We start from the raw sequence: 23,562 nt of genomic DNA, 5'->3' as shown, positions 1-23,562 counted from the left end.
AGTGATTTAACATTCTAACAATTTGATTGTGTTTCTCTTTGTGAAAATATTAGGCAATTTAAGTTAGTTGTGTGTGAAAAATGTTAAAAAGTATATTTGACCGGAATAGGATTCTCTTCGAAATTGAGAGAAATTATTTTATAATCTAAATTTTATTTTGTTACATTTAATAATGTACATGATATAAGGTCATTTAAATTTATTTTTATTCCACTTGAAGAAATTCTTATCCGATTATGATCTTTAGCAATTTGTAGGATTGCTTAAATAAATTTTAAATTATTCGGATGTTTAGTTGTGCACAAATAAATCTTATGTATTTTCAAGGGACACCTCAATTGATTATGAACATGTCAAAATAAATAAATAAATAAATCTTATGTAGACTTTTTTAAAAGCAAATTGTTAAGATTTCAATCAAGAATAGCGTGTATTATTATGCTTATATTAAATGAACTTTGTTACCAATACTAAATGCCAACGGTGTCCCATCATCCTCAATTGAAATTATAGAATGCAAATAAAAGATGCTTTTATCAAAATTGTCTTTTTTATAAAAGAAGGTTTAACAATGTGGTTGGTAACCCTGACATAATCAATCAGAAGTACCAAGAGCAAGAGTCAATTGGATTAATAAAAAAAAAAAAAAATCAAATTTTCTGTTTTCCCCTCTTAAACCAATGGTTTCATCGCATATCCTAAAGCTTATATATAATATATATATATATATAATTATTTTCACCCCACCTCAAATTTGACACCGCTTTCTGTGCTTTTGGTCGGTTGTCCTTATCCATGATGCCTTATGAAATGACAATATTAGATCTCAAAATCAATTTAATCCCGGGAACCGTACCTGTACAGTGCTGCACTCTGTCCATGATGTACTATCTCTGCCCTGCTCATCACTAAAGCAAACAGCCGCAGACCACTTGCAATAGGGCATTACAGACCTTTACTCCCTCCCTCCTCTCCTCCAATGTGCCCATCTCAACCAATTTTGCACCTTCCTCTCCTTAATTACGTCTCATTCTTCCTCTAATTTTAATTTAAAATTTCATCTTTTTTTCTTTTTTACCTCTTCACCTCTTGAAAACAGCAAAACATATATTTTCATTTTTGCTTCACATAATTATTTTTACTTTCATTTTATTAAAAATATTTCTAAATTTTTTTACACAATCTCAAACAAACACTTAATAATTAATAATATATTTGGTATATCTTTGGGTTAGTATTTTCAAACACAAATCATTTTTTCTCCTTTTTGTAGTTATGATGTTGTTTTTATTTAGTGACATCTTTCCCCAACGAAAGAGACTAATTGAAGGCATTAAATGTAAATTGCTATCATAGATTTTTTTTTGTTTTCTAAGTTTTTCATATGAGTAATTATAAATATTGAACTCCACCACACTCTTCTTTGACTGAGGACATCAGTTTCGTGAGATGTGAATTTAATATATATTATTATTTTTTTATATTATATTAAGATTTTAATTTTTTCTAAATTTTTTTAAATATATGGACGCATTGCATGCAATTGCACTGATTTCATCTAGGTAAAAAATAATTCTGATAATTAATTGGCATTTACTCATCAATTGATTATGTAATGCGTGCACCTATTTACAAATCAGGTTCTCATTGACGTAACAAAAGAGTTAGATGTCAAACACCGAACACGTTTACTGATCAATTAATTATGTTATGCATACCTAATTTATTGATCAATCTTAACTTGAGCACAAATGGTTTTAACGGAATAAAATAAAATCTCATGCGAAATTTATTATTATTGGATGATTGTGTGATTTTCTCAGTAAAATGACATGCCACTTAATTTTAAAAGTAGGTGAGATTTTTTCAACTGAGATGGTTTAAGATTTGACCATCAACAATAGGCTAGCGATTGAGACAGGTTAAATCTTATCAAATTCTCCTCTACCCGATTATTTGAGTGAAATTATTCACATATAGGCATAAATTAATAGATCAAGTAATGCTATTACTCTTTACATTTATTTTACATTAATTTGTGTGACTTATTTTAAATAGTTGATATTAAAAGTTACTTAAATTTTTTTTATAAGCATCCACAGGTTACTTGATTAGACGATGACACTAGTATATTCTTTCCTTTTTAATGGTTGGAACAATTTTTAAGGAAATATTTCAACCTAAAACACCTCTTCTGGGCATCTTTCAGACCCTGCCAAAACCTTACAAAAGAGGTAATTAGCACCAATCACCCTCACAAACCAGCTCACTGTGGCAAACACGCACCAATACCAGAGCGTGAGCCTCGTCCTCTGTAAGCAACGGTGACCCCTACGTACCCAGAAGCCTTGTCTGCCAAGCAAAATAAAAACCCTACCACTGTTCCTCTCTCTCTCTCTCTCCCAACAAAACCCACTCTTAATCCCTTCTCTCTTCCATCAAAACCTGTGAAGCAAAGCAAAGATGAAGATAAAGAAGAAAGGTAAAGTATACCCATCTCCATCATCATCATCATCATCATCATCTTCATCTTTTTCTTCCTCTTCTGCTGGGACTCAGTGCCCTTCCGATGGAGATTTTCTCGCGGTGTTGAAGCTCCTACCGGCGGCGATTCTGGCTCTAGCCTCTGTGCTCTCCCTGGAAGACCGTGAAGTCCTGGCCTACATGGTTACATGGTCGATGAAACCAACAAATCCTTCTCCGATTACCCACAAGAGAAAGCCGCCCCAGAAAAAGTTTTCTCCGAACAACAACACCCACAAGCCGGTGTTCGATTGTGACTGCTTCGCTTGCTACATGAGCTACTGGTTGCGGTGGGACTCCTCGCCCAACCGCGAGCTCATCCACCAGGCCATCGAGGCCTTCGAGGACCACTTGGCCCACGGCGAGCAGTCAAAGAAGGTCAACGGCCGAGGCAAGCGCAGGGAAAAACCCACGAACCGCCGTGTGCCGGAAAAACCCTCCGATTTCTCGGAGACTCCGGTGTTGCCAGCGGAGACCGAGGAAAGTTCACCTTTTTCTGTGACTTCGCCGGAGATCGACGCCGTTTCGGTGAGTTCGAGCGACAAGGTTGACGGGGTTCTGGAGGATAAAGCGTACGAGGTTGTGGTTGAGGAAGGTAAGGAAGAGAAGGAAGAGGAGGCTGAGTCGGTGGTTGGTCGGACAATGGTGGCGGCGAGCAACGACCACCACCATAAGGGTTTGGCCAGAAAGGTGCTGCCGGACGTGTTGGGCTTATTCAATTCTCGTTTATGGAGCCTTTGGAGTCCGAATGTGTAGGTCAAAAATTCAATGTCTTTTTTTTTTTTTTTTTTTTTTCTTTAATTTTTGGGGTTTAATTTTTATCTTGGTTCTAAGTTCTCGAGCCCCCAAAAGCAAATGTTAAGAGATAAAGAAAGGAGGAAATATATTTTTGGTGGTGGGTTTTATCTTTTATTCGTACTCGAATATAGATATTATGGTCCTCAATGAATCTCCTTTTCTTTTCTTTTTTCTTTCTTCTTCAACTTTTAAGGTTCTCTGTTTTTTGATGGCTCACTTCCCCTGGACTAGAAATACTGGCCGGCGGGAAGTCATTGTCTCTGCGGTGAGGTTGGAAAATTTTTAAATATCTTTTTTTATTTTATGATTAATAAGTTTTGCTTTGGAACTAAGTTTTGTGATTAGGTGAGGATAATTTCTGAAGTGGGCCTATCTATGAGAGCTCTGCTAGTTAAAGGGGATTTGATTATCTTTTTAAAGTTTAAATTGGGGGATATAATATAGTACTTTGCTTTAATTTATTCGGTTCTCCTTTTCTCGATGTCAATTGGATGCGATTTTCTATGCCTCTTTTGATTCCTTTTGGCTGGAATGCTCCCCGGTAATAATAATGTTTCTGTCTTTAATTTATAGGTTTTTTTCTTCGCAAGTCCACTAATTTGGGTTTGGGTACCCTATGTTTCTGTGACTTGTAGAGACAGTGCCCTAATCAATGGACAATTGTCCAATAAAGCTCGAGAAAACCCATGAGTGGCACAAACCCAAAAAGTGCCCTTCATATGGTCTGTGGGCTATGGTCACTAAATAATAGCAGCAGAGGGTTTTTGTCTGGGCTATGATGATTACCTTATCTCTATTGTTTTTGTCTGGGCTATGATAGATGGTAACTCATTACTGCCGTAATAGATTTCTTTTGCTGTTTGTACCTCCGGTACTTTGTGTGGGGTCCGGGGGAATGGTAAAGTTTATTTTTTGAGCTTTCTCCAACATTATGCAGTTCAAGAGATCATGCGTTTTGGTCCAATTTTTTTTACAAATTTAATAAATTAACCATTAGGTTTGTGAGATTTACCATTGACTTATGTAAGATTCACACAAGTTCACAAACTATTTAATGGTTGATTTGTATTAACCCTTATAATTTCTCGTTTTAGAAAGAGAAGTAATTTGGGTGAAGTGTGTTATGTGGATCATGGGTGTTTTCATGATGGTAATTTGTGTTCGCATATAACATGTTGGGTATAAAAGTTTATAAGTCAATTTTTACTAATTGAATAGGTCGAATTGCTTAATCACAATTCGTTAATTTTGTGTTGGATTATGTTGTGTGTTAAATTTAAGTCGTGTCAAGATATGGGTATAAGATTATATAGATTAATTTTAATTCAACTTAATTAATTATATAGGTCAAATCTTTTAACTTTATCTCGTTGAGTTCGTGTTTGTTAGTGTTGAGTTTCCAAGGTGTATAAAAAATTATTAACCTTAAATAGACATAACAAGTGTTCTATTAATTGTTACACAGTTTGTAAGTAACTTGTAAAAGCATATGCAACATTCAAACAGTTGGGGGGAGTTTTTATCTTTTAAAATTCCAATGCATCTAAGTCCATGCGTATGTCCAAGTGCATATTTTCTTTACATGATAAAAAAAAATCCCTAACCCTGTAAAACTTAAAAAGAAAATATAAAATAATCCAAAACTTTATCAATGCCATAATAGAAGCACAAGGCATTTAAGATCCGCTTTAAATTGTCAAAACATCTACAATTATTGCCATGGGGCCGATTTTTAAATGAGTGATTTATTTATTCAACCTAGTGGAAGCTAGCAAAGGTTAACACTGTAGTCTGTAGATGGAAAAAAAGAAATGGGGACCACTATAGCGAAAAATAAAGCATATTTGCAATTGCAATATATACATGAGTTGAGTTCTCATATATAATATAAGAGAGAGTGAAACTCCGCGATTTTGTTTGCCAAACGAACATTTTTAAGGGCCCCATTGATCCCATTTTCGTTTGGGCATTGGGGAATATTGCTGAAAAGCCTTGGTCTTATCCATGTAACAGGGTTACAGGGGGCAGCACAAACGCAAACGTTAAATTCCTATTGACATAAATTGTCTGGTTCCATTTTGTTGGCAATGCTATAGACAAAAACTAGGCCCATCAGCTTCAGCTACGTGTAGTGAGTCCGTGAGTGTGACAATGGCAGGACCATTATCGCGCTAGATCTGCAGGAGAATCTCAAGAATTTTGGGACCTGTAAATTCAATGAACCCCTTCCAATAACTTTGGTTTCACCTGCAAAGGATTTCTCAAGATGAAATAAAGTTACATTCAAAGTGTTAAATAATTATATTTTTATTTTTATTTTTTATCGGTTTAAATTTTTTAGTTAACTTACATGACACTACTGCTAGTCTGCTATTACTTTGAACAAGCCAATTTTTTCTTTTTTCTTTTTTCTTAAAAAGAAAAAAGAAAAAATCTATGTATAGGCATTCGAAAGAGATATGCTTTCGTTCGAATGAAGCTAAGTCAAACAAATTAAATACATGTCGAGTTAGCATCACATCACACCGAACAAATTTTGTCTCGTGGAGATGTTGCTTCGTTCGAACAACACATGTCATATGCGTCAAATTGGGCTGCATTTCACCTAACCCGAACAATGGTTGACAAGCGGAGATGTTCTGTTCGAACAACACTTTCTTCCATTCGAACACTATCAACTCAAATTTGATCTTGCTCATTTGTTTTCCCACGCTCGCCAGCAATTGACACGTTGAACTAGGTCTTGTTCAAACGAGACTACCTTCCATTTTTGGTTCTGAAAATTTTAGAAGTTTTAAAATTAGATCTCTATCCCTATTTGATTCAACTTCCCCTAGTGAGCATTTCAAATAAATTTAACATGGATATTTGATTGTATTACCTTTTAGCCGAATGGGTTATTTACCATGTTGATTTGACTTGGGCTACTAGGCTTGGCCTTTGTAAAGGCTGAGCTGCACCTTGGGGTTAATATGTGTAGCTTGGCCCAAAACGAGAGTTCAAGGCTGGGCTACTTTTCCACGTGGACTCCGACTAGGGAATACAAAAGAAAGAGAGGTAAAAGCAATTGGGAGGATAAATAGATGCCCAAGGCCGAAGCCCAACAACAACTCATTTCTCTTACAAAATTATTTAATTTGTCACTTATTCTCCTCCATTATTTTGTCTAGCAAAGTGTTTCTTTTTCGAATTAGGTTAAAAAAAAAAAAAAAAAAAAAATCAAATTTAACTTATATATCTACTTAAAAGCACATAATTCTTATAATTCTTATATGTATTTCGAATTAGGTTGAAACAAAGAGCACATCCTCGCTCATTATTTTAATCCAGTACATAAGTTGCCTTATCCGCCCATGACGTGGTGTTTAGTATTTAATATAAATTTTAGATAGAACTCACTATTAAAAACCACCTTACAAGAGAATGGTGTTCAAAAGTTTATATACACATATATAACACAATACTAACCTAACTAGCTATCTCAACTAATCATTAGATTAGCCTTTGTTAAAAAAAATTAAATAAAAAATTTAAGAATTGATTGAGAATATGGCGTTAACGGTGTAAGATAATTGAAAGATATAAAAGTAGTATATAGGATTACTAAAAAAAACAAAGAAAGTAAATCCAAGGATTAGTTCATAGTTGGGATTACCACATTATGGTTGTGGAATAACAATGTGATTTTTAGCAATTTTTTTTTCTTCAAAAAATATATATATATATATAGTGTTTGGGTGTGTGAGAATCACGTGGATTAATTAGATTAAAAAAGATTAAAAATGCATCTGGGAATCAGATTCTTGAAGAAGAACAGTGTAAAAGCAGATATGTTAGTGGATGGAGGGACAGGCCATTTGAGAGGTACATGCACTGAGGATGGAAAACCAGAGAGAAAGTGACAACAAATGGAGGAGAAAGGGTGGGTCGTACGTGGAGCGAAAAGTCATTCTCATAGCCATTGGTTTGGCGAGGTTTCTACATCTACCCATTTCATGACGAGTGGCGACCATACAATTATTGTGCGGTGTGAATTAATTAAGCACCACCCGGCCACTTTTATCCACAAGCAAATTAAGGCGGTGATGAATTGAAGGGGGTTGGTTTTTGCTGCAACGTAACTCCCGGGGCTGGGGCCCATTAATGGTCCTGGAAGAAACTGTAGTACTGTGCCTGGGTTAGTTTGTGCTGGCCGCTGCAACACAGAGTAGTTGTTGAGCGATGAGAAGCAAGAAATGAAGAAAGGGTAAAACTTAAAAGCCCAGCCCCCCACCCACCTCTTCAACTTCCAAGTCCCTTAAAAAGTAATGAGGATATATAGAAAGAGATCAGTTAAAGGGGTTGAGACAAAGAGCCCCAAATGCCCCCATAACATAAATGTCCAAAAAAACCAAGACGTAGTCAAATCATAGTGGGGGATCCAGTGCTTCCACGTTTAATTCATCGGTATAAAATCTTGGGTGTTCCCCGCAGAGTCGGCTCCCCTCATGTCAGTGGTAGAAAATGTCACATTACTTCGTATTTTAGTTTCATGTTTGCTTCCCAAAACAGGCCCACACGGCCTTAAGTTTATCACCATTCTCTCTTAATTCAATGTAACCTTCTTTTTATGGTCAAATGTCAGTGTAGCATCATTTACAGATCACCTTTGCTTTGCCGGCATATATATATATCTATAACTTAATTAATTAATTATATTCTTGTCTATCACCATTTTCATACAAGGCTTTTTCCTTTTTATTTTATTTTATTTTTAACAAGAACTCATCAGCAATGTGTGATTAATAACATTTACTAGTAGACTGTACGTAAATTGGTTAAATCTGTTTAGTGAATAGGTGGATTGAAATTACTCTCTGCTATAATACCGCATATTGATAATTAACTTACCAATTGTTCCAAAAATTGATGTTGATGAAACATAATTTAATTAAATTATTTAATTAATATTTTAACAGTTTCGAAAGGGAAAGTATAAGATCAAAACCTAGCTAGTTCATTTTCCATTTGTCTTTCTTCTGGTTTTGGCTAGATCATCGGACCTGTTTGTGTTTGTTTGATCATTTGATCAATTTCTATTGGACCTGAAGGCGAGAGGGGGTTAAAGAATCAACGTCGGTAGATAATATGTTATTCTTGGGATACTTGGACATTATCAAAGCTTGCCTAATTCGACAGGCTACACACGCCATCCATACTCATCACATGATGCAAAGTTTCATGGTATGTGGTCCAATTTAAAATATCAGCTGCCTCTTGCTATTTTATTAAATCATATCAACCAGGAAAGTAAACTATTTGTCAATCATATATAGCTGAAATCCGTAGGCCAATCTATCATATTTATGGGGATAAAAAAAATAATAAATAAATAAAATTAATTGGAGCAGGCCAATCTATGATCAGTACGTAGTACAATTATTAGTGTTGAAATCCGTCCTTTTTTAAGCACTATCTGTTTATCTTAAGCTCTTAAATTCTCATGCATGCCATAGGATATGGAATATATAGTTGAAAAAAAGGAAAAGTATCATTGAAATAGAAATTCATGATAAGCAGCTTCTACCGACCTTTGTGATTCATTTCTCTCTAAACCTTCGAGTGAAACATTCTTGATCTCTTTTCTCTCCCTTTTTTCTTTTTTTTTTTAATCAACTTCCTCTCAAAAATAGATAAGAAGCATTTGCTTCATACGTTGGAAGATCATCCTATCTCACTTGGGTTTTCTTAAGTTCAAGATATATATAAAGATTACTTTGGACTCGAAATTAGCTGATTAAAGTTAAAAAATTTGACTCATTTAATGAAATGTATTAAATTGTAATTTACTTATATAATATTATATGTATACGATCAGCACGATCCAAACATATATAGGACCCCCTACTTGAAATAAGTCTAATTAGAAACATGGCCTCCAAATTCCAGGGACCAAATATCATGGAGGCAAAGGAACTTTTAACAGGACCAGGTTTACATGCATCCAATGTACGTTATCCAGAGTGTATGTGTGTATGTGTTTGTTTGTAAATCATGAAGTTTTCTCATGGGACCAGTTTTACGTCCATTGTCTTTCCAAGCTGCATGTGTCTAAATCAAGATTGTTCATTGAAACGTGGGTTACTACGTGAGCTGTCTTTTCAATATAATTACTTTAATTTGCTTGAATCGCGTGGAAGTATATATATATGTTTCTCCTCGTCAAGGATACTGCCTGCGTCACCTTATTGTCTCTAAGCCTAGAACCCTTTTCTCTTTTGCTGTGCACTTTCTGTTGTTGAAGATGCTCGTGGGCACACTTGCTTAAGTTCTCAAGGCCAACAATCCTTCTCCACCAGATCAACGAACTCTTCACATAAAGAACATATTTCTGATGATAATGATGGCACTTGTACCATTTGAACATGAATAATGGCTATAACAAACGAAGACTGCTTCATCTCATCTAGCAACTTTAATTACAGTCCACCGCAGAAAGCTTTGTAATTTACAAATGCAGTAGATTGGGACAAATACAACTGTTAGCCAATTGACATGATATTAAACTCGAGATCTTAAGTTTGAACCTTGACTTCATAGCTTAGCCTGATATCAAAACCGTGTTGTCTCATTCTACATAACACGAAGAAGAGACAAATTGTAATTAAAAGTCTTCTTTAAAAAAGCACTAATCAATTTATATTGCATTCATGATTTACCAGTCAAAAATTGAGAATATTTTACAAGGAAAGTAAAAAAATATTAATTAAATAATTAAAATTTATCTTTTTTTTTTATATATATATATATATACAGCTTAAAATTAAAAATAAATAGTGATTTAACACGATATTTGAGTTCAATCGATCATCATCGATGCTTACACATACATTATATATAACAGATGAAATCAGTACCAGTTAATCTGCTGAAACAAAAGAATACCAGATATTCTGGGAGTTAACCGGCATCCAAATTGCTTGTGCAGGATTAAGATGGTTGCATACCGTCCAAAAATATAATAATTCAAAGAAATATTTAGATTTGACAAAACATAATCACAAGTGATTATTTTTAATCAAATGGGTTCCTTCGGTTAGAAGTACATGGTTGGACCTACTGGAAAAGCATGGGCAGTCAAATTCAAACTTTTGTGTCGACCCAAATGAGAAAAGATCTACTTCATTGTCGTCTGTTTATCGGCCCGACAAAATATTCTCTACGGTCCCCACAATCCAGTGTAGGATAGTACTCCCACCAAATACCCTACGAAATAATCGTCATTACCCCATACAGAAAGTGCATGTGCACCAACATGTTAAAATGGCAAGTTTTGGTCATATACATTACCTTACTTTAAAAAAATATCCACATTCAAACGTGCTTCCTACCTTTTCTTTTTCTATGCCAAGTTGTGAATAAATTAAAAAAAATATTTGAAAAATATTAGTGATATTCTTCGCTACTAATTACCAAAATGGGTCATAGTATATACTGCAATGCTAATATATTGTTACCATTCTAAGTGTTTCGAATGATCGTAGTATTAAGCTTTCATATCAAATTGTTGAGGTTTAATAATGTTTTTCTGCTCACAAATGATACAAATTTTTAGATGAGGTGATCAAAGGACCAATCCAACACAAATGATACAAATTTTTTTCTTAAAAACCAGTATAAAAGGGGATGGTATTCAAAAGCTTATATACACGTATTCAAGATTATATTTAAGTCATGTGGGTCACTTTAGTAGCATATATGCACTTGCTAAAAAAAAAAAAAACCTGATATTTGCACTTTTCGGTGCTTAATTGCATGTATATATATATATACAGAGAATGTGATAAATCTGAGTAATGCTACTGCATTCAAGAAACATTGCCACCAGGAATTTGACTGATGCTTCACCATGCATATTTGCAATATTCCTCAGATAGGATATATATGATGAGCAGCTTGGGGAAGGGGGTGGAGGACCCACAATGTATTTTTTGGCCACTTGATTTTATGATCTGGACAAAGCATTGCCACCAGGAATTTTGTAACCATCTGTGTGTTTCTCTCTACCCACCCCTTTGTCAGACCACTGGAGGCTTTCATCAATTGTTTGACATCTTATTCATTAACAAGCCTATTTCCTCATCACCCCTCTCTCATAACGAAAGTAGTGATCCAAACTCCAAGTTTCTGAGATACAAACCACTGGAAGATGAAGGTAAAGTAGTCCATTCTCTGTTATCCTTGGGAGAAGAAAAAACTTTCTCCATATTTTTACATGTGCTCTTCTTGCAGTTACTAGGTTGGATGCATCGTAAGTTCCGCCAAAATAGCTGCGACCCCCTCAAGGATTTTGTCACTGGTAAGAGTAATAAGAGTACTCTCTGATGACATCTTCCAGCTGTAACTTTGAATGATCTGCTACTTTCCACAATCATAAAAAGGAAAAACTCTAATAAAAAACGTGTACTATAATACTTCGGGAAGAAATGATAATGAAAACAATATAGCTAGCAGGGTAGTTCACGTACCTAATAACAGAATTTACTCCACAACTGCATGACACAAAATGCCCCAATAGAATCCAAAGCCAACATCATAGAAACAAACAAGTTGCTAGATCTACATTTGTTTTTTTTTTGTCTTTCAGGGCAGGCGTCGATTGAAGATCAACAGTTTAACCACCTAAAGCCAAACTATGGCACGAAACCCTTCAAACAAGGCCCAAAAGACCACCACCTTCGGAAGTCTTTCACTGGTCTAGAAGCAGCAATAGTAGAAGAAGAAGACTACGGAGAGGAAACATCAGCTGCAATATCTGAGCTGTTCCACGGCTTCCTCGCAATTGGTACTCTTGGAGCTGACCAAGCAATCGCTGATCCCTCGACACCAACATTCGCCATCTCTGTTGAGAACATAACTGAGAAAGAAACAGAGGTGACAGAGAACGATCTGAAGCTGATCAATGATGAGTTGGAGAAGGTTCTGGGAGCTGAAGTGAAGGACGATGGTTGCAATTTTTCATCTGGGAGAAACAGTCATGTTAGCACTGGAAGAAGTAGTCATGGAAGCACAATTACACTTAGCGGTAAGCCAATTGAAGGCGCAGATCAGGCAAATGCAGTCTGCCCACTCCAAGGATATCTTTTTGGGTCGGCAATTGAATTGTCGGAAACAACACCAGTAGCAAAGAAGGAACACAGGACATCTCTTGGTGAGCTGTTTCAGATGAGCAAAATGGCAGAGGAGAATTCCGGAACCAAGTGCGAGAGGGAGGAGAGACGATCGGAGAAGGAAGCAGATAAGTCTGCCATGCACTTGATGAAAAAGTTGCTCAAGAAAAAAATGCTCCATGCTTCTTCTCGAAGCTCAACAGATGCTGCTGGTGGACCTCTTGATTCTGCTTCAGCAGAGAAAAAGCTGCATAAGGTTCCTTTTAATTCTAAGCAATTTCATTCCAAATTAATGTGTGACTTTGAAACTTAATTAGCAGATGCATGTCAATGTGTTTTTTGGTTGAATTCTTAAATATCCTATAATAGTATAATGCGTGGCTTTTTGTAGATACTGCAAATGTTCCACAGGAAAGTTCACCCTGAAAACTCAACAGCAACCCAAAAGTCTAATAAGCCCTACAAGACTGAAAACAAGAAGAAGATAATCAACAATGGGGATTACAACTATGGAGATCAGGTGTTCCCAGATGAAGAAATCATTTCATATCCTAAACGAGCCCTTTTGAAGGAGAGCATACGACGCTACAAGAGCCAATCTAACCCGCCACAGTTCACACTTGGCAGCGGTGATTCGAATGGGAACAGGGAGCACTGGATCAAAACAGATGCAGATTGTAAGTACACATACATCCTCCTCCTCCAAACTCTCTATTGGGAACGCCAAATGGATCGATCCATGTTTCATAACTTTGGTGCTCTTATCATATCCGGTTCATTTGAAGTCGTTTATATCACAAGGCTATAATTGTCAATATATATATATATATATATATATATATATATATATATATATATAATGACAATTCTAAAAAAATGACGGTTTGAATAGCAATTTTAGAGGTCACATTGCAATTGTGCAAAATGCTTAATTAAGTTTTTAAAATTCGCGTGTCTATTAATTAAGGTGTGTTTGACATTGCGATTTTATAGACAAAAAATGTGAACTTTTTTTTTTAAAAAAAAAATGATTTGAAAACACAGAAAAATCACATTTTTTGCCAAATACTTGAAAACACAAAATTTTAAAGGCTAAACTGCAATTTTAAAAGTCAAGCCGAAATTTTGCCAAACACTTAATTACATTTTATTTAAATTACGTACTTTTTAAAATCACAAACCCAAACAGAGCTTTAGAAATCAAAATATGTCTTATATTGTGATGAGTAGCTATCCTGATTTTGAGTTATTTGTTTGCATTAATTGTAGATCTTGTGCTGGAGCTCTGAAAGGCAGAAGAAGCAATTGAGCGTGATTCGTCACCCCTGAGCAGTTAGCAGTGATATCGTCTTTGTAAGAATCTCCTTGTTGGGGATGGTTGCTAATAGCATAGCAATATGTGATAATGAGCTTGGGTTGAACAAATAAAATAAAAAGAGGCACACCTCTGGTATCCGTGAGTGGGCAATGTTAAATGTAAGGTACATCATGTGTTTTTTTTAGTAAGCAATCATAATTCCGCCTTTTTGGCATTATCCCTTGCATATTTCAGATGTTTATTAGAAACACCTCATTTACACATGAATTGGAGCTCCATTTTTTCCTAGGCAGAGATCATCAAAAAAAGACAATCAGGGCAGTCTAGCTTATAGATAATCTCCACCATGTGAATGACAATATTGATTATTTTCTATGAATTTTATTGATTCTTTTGGACATCATATCTAATATAGAAAGAACAAGCAAATTGAGCCAACCGTCATACCTGAAGATGAACCCATTAAAGATGGTAAATGGGTGTATAAAGGATCCATAATAATAGAGAAGCTAGACTGTCATTTTAACCTTATATTTTTTTTTTATTATTATTATTATTTATTTTAAGTTAAATATTTCATAGCATACCTCAAAACTCAAAACAACGAAGTTAAACAACATACTTTCAAGGATTTTTTTTTTAAAAAAAAAAAAAATCAGACGGCAGTTTTATGGATATTTAAAGGAACACGTATCATAAAGTGTATAGTTTTAGTCAAAGATCCAACTTTTCCATTATACTGTTTTATTTGATGTATTGTGGTTGAAGTATATTTATCTTAATTTTACGTCTTTGTAATTCTTTGATATTTGTTAGTTTTTAGTTTTTTACTAGAAAAATATAAAGAGTGCATAATATGTCTACAATGTTAGCCCAAATCCAACCAAACCACCTTGACCCACCGGGGATTACAAGCAAACCCAAACTCAACCCGAGCCCAAACTTTTTTACACTAACTGAGCTCGGGCAGAGTTCTTTGGGTTGAAGGCCTCTAATTTATGTCTGAAAGGTGCCTCAATTAGGCTCTAGCCCACACCATAGAATATGTTAGCAGTTAGCGCCACAAATACTTTTTCTTTTTTCGTAAGTACTAAAGCTTCTTCTTTTTTTTGGTGAGTTGTACTAAAGCCTTCGAGTCTATTTCGAATTGCGTTTAAAAAACAAAGCTTTTAAATCAAAATGAACTTTTGAACAAAAACTTTATTTTTAAGTTTTTGTCAAAAATATATTTTGACCATTTTTAAGCTCTTTAAACCCTTAAAAGCGCTTTTAATTTTTTTACCAAACAAGTATTTTTTTCTTCAAACGAATTTTTTGAGTATTAAAAGCACTTTTAGGCCTCTCAAATGCAATCCTAGACAAGCCCTTAGTTGCGCTATCTTCACACTATGCAGTACTGAAACAATACCGGATTCCCCCAAACTGATCAAAACATAGTGGATGTTTAAAATGTTACTCAAAATTACTGGATTCTGTGCCCACCTTGAACCCTTTTTTTTTTCTATTAAATATGGAAGAGGGGTAAATGAAAAATTACAACAAAACATAAATAAATAAATAAAACCACATAAAGGGTGAGAAACTCAAACAAAAGCCCCAAAGCAACTAAAAAACAAGGCAATAATCAATGAACAAAGAACAAGCGGGATTGATCAAAGAAATGACTCAACCTATTAAGAGAACATGAGCGGCCACAAAGGGCTGCTAGCAAAGGCAAAGCAAAGAGTTACAGAAGGGTAACGAATCTCAAAATGCCCAATACATCAACAGAACAAGCACTAAAAGAGGTTAAATCGGCGCCACTAACGAAGAACCACACCACAACGAACAAAACCAGCAACAAGATCTAAGAATCTCTATAGCCCAAAAGAGAAAATCAACTATGGAGAACACACTGGAAGCTGAGGCGCAGCCCAAAACAAGGTGGAGATGGAGGTGGGGTGTGCAACACACCCATGCCAAGGAGGCACGTGTAGAAGTGAAGAACATCTATTGGAGCGGAGGAGGTCAGTGGAGACGGAGAGACGACATGCGTGCTAAGAAGGAGAACAACACCCAGTAGATCTGACCAAGTTGCAGTCGAAACCCAAAGAAAAATAAATAAAGCAAAGAAATAAAAAACCAGGGAAGGAGACAGTAGGGAGAGGGAGGAGAAAGAGGGGGGAATGGAGACGAGCTCCGTACCTTCTCCCCCAAGAGTGACTTACAAAAGAGTAGAAAAATCTCACAAGAAGATGGAGAGAAAATCACAGAGGGTTTAATGAGAGCTTCTATATCTTAAAACCAGAGAGAAGTGCGCACACCTTAAACTTAAATTCATAGAAAGAATACCAAATAGTGAAAGTTTTATTATCATAATTTTTTTATACTTTGGCCAAGAAATTCTTGCGGAAACCAAGGTATAGGAAATGCCACTAGCATGTACTGTCCATGTAATTAACCAACAATTCCTGGACCATGACTCTATCTGGCATTCTGCCCGCAGCACCATATATGGGAGCTAGCCCTCCACTTACTGGACCTGGATTTTCTTTTACCTGAAAGATAACATGAAATTAAAAATTATAGTGAATACAAATTAGTGGGTGACACGAAACACATAATGGATACCGACCGCCCTCTCTCCCTGAGATCAGTAGATTCAGTACATCATGTGCTTACTCAATAATGGGCTCTGACCAAACGGCAGAGATGGTTGAGTATTTCTTTTTTTTTTTTCTTTTTTCTTTTTTTCAGGTAAGAACAACTTACAGTCTTCACAGATTGCGTCAAATCCCCGAGGAATTCCTCAGCTATTGGTACATGTTGAAGTGTCACACAGATATGAATGCTGATTCAAGCCAGAGTGATAAAGATTCAGTCTTTAGAAACAGATCGAACTCCAAGCTTATGGCATGCATCTACCCTATGCCTCAGTTTCATTCTTTTCCTGTGTTCAAAAAAAAAAAAACAACAACAAAAAAAATACGAACCTGTTGGGTCTTTGTAGTGCATTCAAATGCCAGCCTTTGGATGACATGATATCATTGACTTCAAATATATCTACAACATTAGATCCAAATGCAACAATTGTCATGTCTGGCCTTCCAATAATAAACAACTCCGGAATTTCCTCTATCCTGTACATAAAGAGGCTGTTACTTTCAGAATTGAGATAACTTCCTCCTCCAAAACCAGAGAGGAAAAAAAAGAGGTTTAAATCATGAAGACAACAGATACCCTTTCTGTATTCTCTTTGATACTTCCATGATCTCTTTTGTGCTCTCCAAGTACCCTAAAGAATGTTGAAACAATAATCAGTCCACGAGCTAAGCATTTAACATAATGTCTGGTTAGCAGTATTAAAAAGCATTACATCTCATAGTTTCAGTATTATTCTCTCACCTTCTTCCCCCAAAGACATCATTGCTGCCCAAGCCCCAGCAATCAAACCGCCAGGCCTGCTCCCTGCAATTGTTGGAGATACATACAGCCCTCCAGACCACTCAGTAACTGCAACATGGACAAAATAAAAAAGGAGATGAAACACGATAAGCACAAAATTCAGAACCAAATAATCAGTAAGGGCAGTTGTACTGGATTTATAAATTAATTCCACCAACCAAAAACATGTTTCCCTCCAGTACTATACACTCTTTGAAAGAAACATCAATAATGCTAAGGCCTGGTAAGTTCTCCACAATGTCTTTTGCTTCTGAAATGTACAAGGCCCTCATTCTTTTTTTTGTAACAAAATGGCCCTCAATATTTATTAAATTTGCATGTTATACTTATATAATCATGCAAAAGTAAAGAAAAAAATGCTTTTGGAACGCATGTATGATGGAGATACCATTACAGTGTAGTTTGCCATATTCACAAATTGTTTCCATATTATCATGCAAGCCAAAAGCATATGTCTAGTGTGATGCTGATCTAATCAGTACATGGCTGTGAGTCCTATTTCAACACAGATTGGTTCAGTCTTCCAAAGAGAAAAGCAGGAAAAAAGAAAGCAAAAAATATATTATTTATTGAATAAAGGAGCGTATACTAACCAGCAACAAATTGATGCTGTTGGAAAATAGGAAGCCACAAAAGCCAGCAACCCACCAACCAAGATGCCATGGAAGAAAAGTATATTAGAAAGATTTTAAACCAAGCAGTAAAAAAAAGAGTGACAGTACTCTTTCAAAATACGGGAAACTAGATACCTTTGAAATGTCACAAAATAATCTAATAAGGTAACTTTTAAATGTGCCATCTACATATACATCCTAGGAAAAAGTACAATTTGGAATTTCAAACCGAAAAAATGAGTGAAAAAACTCGGTCTACTTCCTGTTCCAGATGTAAAATATCATTAACTAGACAATTGATCAAAACCAACAGGTTACCTTTCTTATGTCATGATTTCTGTACAGAACTACACTTGTTCCTTTGGGAGCCAAGCCATATTTGTGCACATCCACTGATATTGAGGTCACTCCTTTGACAGAAAAATCATAAGGTGGAATTGAATACCTGAAATTTAGAGTTAAAAATGTGAACCCATTCCAGTCTGAAGAAACCCAACAAATACCAGACAATCATAGCCAGGCATTTTGAGAATATTAAACACAATCTTTTTAAGATCTCGTCCTCTGTGAAATATGTATAAACAAACATACACACATCACATCTTTGTGAGTAAAAAATGTGGGCATAAAAGAGAGTGAGATAGAGAGTTCACATTGCAGCATTATATGTGCAATAATTGCCCATAATATCAGTGGTATGTACGTGCCAACCTGGACAGATGAAATGATGAACATTGTTTGCTAGCAGGTACTCTATAGTTGAGTGTCAATTTTATGATATAATAGGTGGCAGCATAACAAGCAACCAAAAAGAATACTTCACAAATTAAAAAGAAAAGAAAGAAAGAAATAAAGAAATAGGCTGTCATACCCAAGTTTACGAGCAAAAGGTAATACAAAGCCACCAAGACAAAGGTCTACATGAAGACAAATTTGGAGGCTCGTAGCTAATTCACCAAGCTCCTATTAAAGAAATTGTCAAAAATTGTTTAATTATAGCAGTTACAAATTCAAAGAGACAGCAAATTTACATGAACGAGTTAAGGTCTCATGCCTTCCTCACCACATTACCCATAAAGAAAGTTACGATACCTCAATAGGGTCAATGATGCCATGAGGATACCCAGGTGCAGATCCAACAAGCTGCAGGATAAAAAATCTGGGTCAGTTCAAGTAATAAATGAAATTTTTTTAAGTTGGAATAAGCAGCCTCAACAACACAATAGGGTGAACCAAGATATTTTGTAATTTTGAGTTCTTTCTCTTTGTCAGAGTGCTGCCACCCGGGTTTTCGCCCGCGCGCGGGGGGGGGGGGGGGGGGTGGAGTTTGTTTTTTATTAAAATGTGCTACCAAAGATTTATGAAGGAACATGCAAGGACAAATGAAGTAAAATCAAAGCTTAGTAATACCAAAATGGTGTTTCTGTTAATACGTCGTCTAATTGCTTTAACATCTGCTTGAAAATCTTTATTTACAGGGACACGCCACAGCTTGATGTTAAAATATTGTGCAGCCTTGTCATATGCTGAGTGTGCAGATTCAGGTATTATCCTGAGCTCAGTAATAAATCACACATATAAATAACTTCCAGATCAATAATAAAGTAGCAAATACCAAAGAATTGAACTGTTGGGAATCAACATACATTTCAGGTTTTGCAATTCCCTTCTTGGTTTTCATGTAGTCACGTGATGATTTCACAGCTAATAATATGCTTTCAGTCCCACCTGATGTCATATTTCCACATATTTGTCCTCCTGAACCCTTTTCTTTACTGCCGAGCAGTGCAGCTGTCATTGCAACAACTTCTGCTTCAAACTGCGCTACACTCTTAAATACATCCAAATGCAATGGATTGGTGTGTGCAAACCTGAAAAGCAACTCAAACCAAGTTATGATGAGAGATAAAATATGTCTACGCAAAAAAATGGTGGGAAGAAATGGATATTATGAGGGTCATCAATGCAAATCATATGGAATCCTCCCTGTGAGGAAAAGAAAAAAGGGAAACACACCATTAACACATTTTATTGGGAAAAGTAACCAGGATGGTGTCAACATAAATGGCAATCCTGATTAAATCAAAATGTTTGAAAAATTCAATTTTATTTTTATATCCAAACTGCTTAAATTTTTCGTTTATACAAAAGAGAAAATCTGACTCGGCTTGTCCAAACACTTGCGAAAACCTGTAATGCCCTTGTGCAAACAAGAAGCCCGCTTTTACAGAGGCAACCACTCAACAAAAAGTGTGTTTGGATACATTCATCTAGCCAGCACACATTCCAAAGGTATAAACACAGTACATACAAACTATAGAGCCTGACAGTTGTACCATGCTTGATGTTTGAGTTCAAACCAATTCTTGGTATAGATTAGTCTCAAGACACTGGCATGACTGACAGCAGAGAAGTCACTCAGTTTTAATAAGTTAAGTAACAAGTATGAGTTATCACACCCACTGGAGACTCTCTAAAATTACATCCACCCTTGTTTGAAATTATCTATCAGTATTACCCATTAATATCTTGTCTAAAATAATTTGCAAATTATAAGGACTTTGCTTGTTCCTTCTTTATCAGGATCACCATAAGTGTAGCACATTACTTCCGTGCTCACCCTCTCACTTAGATTGAGAGAGAGAGAGAGAGAGAGAGACTTCAAAGATTTGTAAACTACAGATCACGGATGTGCAATATCTTACTAACATTGAACATGCCTCATTAATCAGAGAAAAATGCCCTTCCGATTCAGTTCCTCCAATGTAGCTGCAAAAGAACCCATAACTTATGAAGCACAAGACCAGCAGAAAACAAATTTTAACGTTGAATAGTTTTGTGTAAAAGACCCATGCCAATGGTTATTAACATACACTGTACCAGAGCATTTGCCTTGCCAAACTGCGTCGTTTCTTTTCTCATTCTTCAGTTTCTCTATGACTCCAACTCCTAACCCTGCCCTCGGCAACTCAGTTCTCCAACCCTCTCGCTTAGATTTACCACCAGAGTTCAACTTATCCACAACCTGCTCGTTCAACCAACCATAACATCCACAAAAATCAATGCAATTGTTTAACGTTTTATTATTCCAAAAAAAAAAGAACACAAGAAACGCTGCACAAAGCTACATATATGAATTAAAAATGCCTCTACATTGATTCACACACACATTGATGGTAGTCAATAGGGAAAAAAGTCAGACGGTCATTTCCGATCCACTCCTCCCGGCCCTACCACTATTACTTAAGAAGTTAGAAAATAGCTACACATCAATAACACCTAAACAAACAGCATTGAATGCTCATCTTGCGAACTTCTCATATCTCATAGTCGCACATCAAATTTCTTCTTGTTAACTGTCATTTCATCATCGCAGTAAAAAAATTTGTGTAATTTTCGTTTCAAAAACAAACTAAGACCGCGAATCCAAAATACACACGCTGACGGAAATTTGAATAGATATAAATGTAAGTATAAAACAAGTCAACAAATGACTTGGTTGATAAAAATTCTAATAATCCAAATAAATAATTCTCTGACCTTCTGTTTCTCGGCATCGATGTAATTCTGGACACCAGGAACCAACCTGTTAATGTATTCTATTTGAATCAATAAATATATAAATCAAAATCAACAGTGTCTCTATTATTAGATCAGCTTTATGTTGAAGTATTCGTAATGCTTAAAACAAAATTTCCAGAATTCGATGACAAATGAAGAAAGCGAAAATTACTTGATGAGGCTCATGAGGAACCCTAGGAAGGTCGCTTTGAGTCCCCGTTCATGAACGACACTGAGAAACGACTGAAGCGTCCGAGCGACGAGGAGAGCGAGGAGAGGAGCTAGAAGCAGAGCCAGAGGCTCATACTCCGATAAGAACAAGTTCGCCGAAGCTCTGAAATGAGTCAAGAACGACTTCACAGAAGAATCCATTGCCGGTGGTGAAGGATATCCGAAGGACGAAAGCAGCGCTTAAAACAATAGAGATTAGAGAGAGCGAAATTTATTGGGCCTTGCTTTTAATCATCGCGTGCAAGTTATGCATTGGATTTTGGCGGGGTGGGCTGCGTTGCGTTTGCGTTGCGTATCTTCATTCTTCACTGATCTTCTTATCAGTCAAGGCCGGGGGGGGGGGGGGGGGGGGGGGGGGGGGTGCATTTGCAAATTGCAAGTGTGAACGAGCATCTTCTATAATTTTTTAATTAAATAATTAATCGTATCAACACTTATTATATTTAGACAGATCTAGATCTAAATTCATATCTAATCTCTTTGACCTTATATCTAATTGTTTTCTTTGGCCAAAGCGTGTCTTCCGAAATGATGTTTACGATGACGTGCTCCTCCGCTCCTGCTTGTATTTTTTTTTTTTTTTTTTTTTTTTTTTTTTTTTTTTTTTTTGTCTTAGCCTTCAGACTGAGGATGGAGTAGATCGATGTAGGAGCTTAACTCTCAAAGCCGGATTTTTAGTTTTTAATTTTATTTTTTTATTTTTTTCGTATTTGGACTACCCATGTTCTAAATCTACTTTGCACGAAACAGATCAATTCTTTAAATGTAATTGTACATGGATTAGCAAGTTTGAAGTTATTTTTATGATTTTATAACCTTCATATGATTTTTTAGAGATTTGTGTTCTATGTTGTAAAAGCTCTATGCTCATAAAATTTCATCAATGGAAGTTTCATATTTTTCAAAAATATATATATATATTAAGTAATTTATATATAATGTTGGTTTCAAATTTTCAATTATTGCAATGGTCCTTCATAATATCATTCGGATTGCAATTTTTTTTTTTGTGCAAAAAAAAAAAATGACAAAAATATTCTTGCTAAAAAATTTAGAAAAAAAAAAAAAAAAAATTAAAGAAGACAAAATTTTCTGACAAAAAGCAAAAAATTCAGAATTTTGTCATCCGAACTAAAAGTGTAAATTAATGAAAATAATCAGTTTATTTATTTAATTATCATTTTTTTAAGATGTCATTTAATTATCATTTTAGTATTTTTTTTATGTGATTCGTGCTCTCTCTTAATGAATGACGCCAAAGTACTATATTAAATTACTATTTGTTTTATAAATTTAAACCGATTACAAATGATAATATTTGATAAATTATGAGCTAAGATGAATTAAAATTCCAAAAAAAATTATAAAATAATATTTAGAGTTGAGTTTTAAAATTTAAGGGAAAATTACAGCATTTTTTAATTTGAACACCAAAGTTTAAATTTTTGCAATCCACCCCCCTAAAGTTTCAATTTTTTGCAATTTGACTAATTATATCCAAAACTTCCTATATTGTCCTTAATTTTTATTTTTTTATATTTTTATAAAAAATTAAAATAAATAAATAAAAATCGAGGTGGCCGTAACCACCCCTTTGGCCATCTGACCATTTTTGCACCCCTAAATTTGTTTTTCTTTTTTTTTTCATAACAAATAAAAATTATGGGCAATATAAAAATTTTGGGATAATATTTGTTGAATTTAAAAAAAATGAAACTTTGTGGGGGATGAATTGCAAATATTGAAACTTTGGTGTTCGAATTAAAAAACACTATCAACTTTGGGGGGATAAACTGTAATTTTTCCAAAATTTAAACATGATAAACACTGAGATGAAAAATAATTAATTTTTTAATTCAATCATTAGGATCCTAGGAATCTTATTACATAATTAACTTAATAAAGGGAAAAATTATATTTAAGG

General features: G+C 35.2%; 3 protein-coding genes across 3 annotated transcripts; 2 read left to right on the top strand and 1 right to left on the bottom strand.

Moving 5' to 3' along the window:
• Positions 1 to 2,196: 2,196 nt before the first annotated feature.
• Positions 2,197 to 3,492, top strand: LOC132178775 (uncharacterized). Its single transcript, XM_059591322.2, has one exon. It carries the CDS (start codon positions 2,464 to 2,466, stop codon positions 3,277 to 3,279), a length of 816 nt encoding a protein of 271 aa, XP_059447305.2. The 5' UTR covers positions 2,197 to 2,463; the 3' UTR covers positions 3,280 to 3,492.
• Positions 3,493 to 11,592: 8,100 nt separating this feature from the next.
• Positions 11,593 to 13,898, top strand: LOC132178488 (protein LAZY 1-like). The gene is made up of 4 exons (XM_059590916.2): positions 11,593 to 11,659; positions 11,948 to 12,726; positions 12,862 to 13,147; positions 13,740 to 13,898. Exons 1-4 carry the CDS (start codon positions 11,605 to 11,607, stop codon positions 13,757 to 13,759), a joined length of 1,140 nt encoding a protein of 379 aa, XP_059446899.2. The 5' UTR covers positions 11,593 to 11,604; the 3' UTR covers positions 13,760 to 13,898.
• Positions 13,899 to 16,086: 2,188 nt separating this feature from the next.
• On the bottom strand, positions 16,087 to 21,971 carry DPL1 (dihydrosphingosine phosphate lyase). The gene is made up of 15 exons (XM_059592662.2): positions 21,580 to 21,971; positions 21,387 to 21,432; positions 20,720 to 20,871; positions 20,556 to 20,615; positions 19,493 to 19,717; positions 19,257 to 19,398; positions 18,939 to 18,989; positions 18,718 to 18,809; positions 18,165 to 18,291; positions 17,826 to 17,841; positions 17,173 to 17,280; positions 17,008 to 17,062; positions 16,761 to 16,907; positions 16,540 to 16,618; positions 16,087 to 16,325 (listed from the first exon to the last, which is right to left on the bottom strand). Exons 1-15 carry the CDS (start codon positions 21,777 to 21,779, stop codon positions 16,203 to 16,205), a joined length of 1,623 nt encoding a protein of 540 aa, XP_059448645.2. The 5' UTR covers positions 21,780 to 21,971; the 3' UTR covers positions 16,087 to 16,202.
• Between the last annotated feature and the right edge of the window lie 1,591 nt (positions 21,972 to 23,562).

Source organism: Corylus avellana, chromosome 4, assembly GCF_965113065.1.
Source record: "Corylus avellana chromosome 4, dhCorAvel1.hap1.2, whole genome shotgun sequence".
Lineage (NCBI taxonomy): Eukaryota > Viridiplantae > Streptophyta > Magnoliopsida > Fagales > Betulaceae > Corylus > Corylus avellana.
This window is presented reverse-complemented; position numbering and strand designations above follow the sequence as displayed.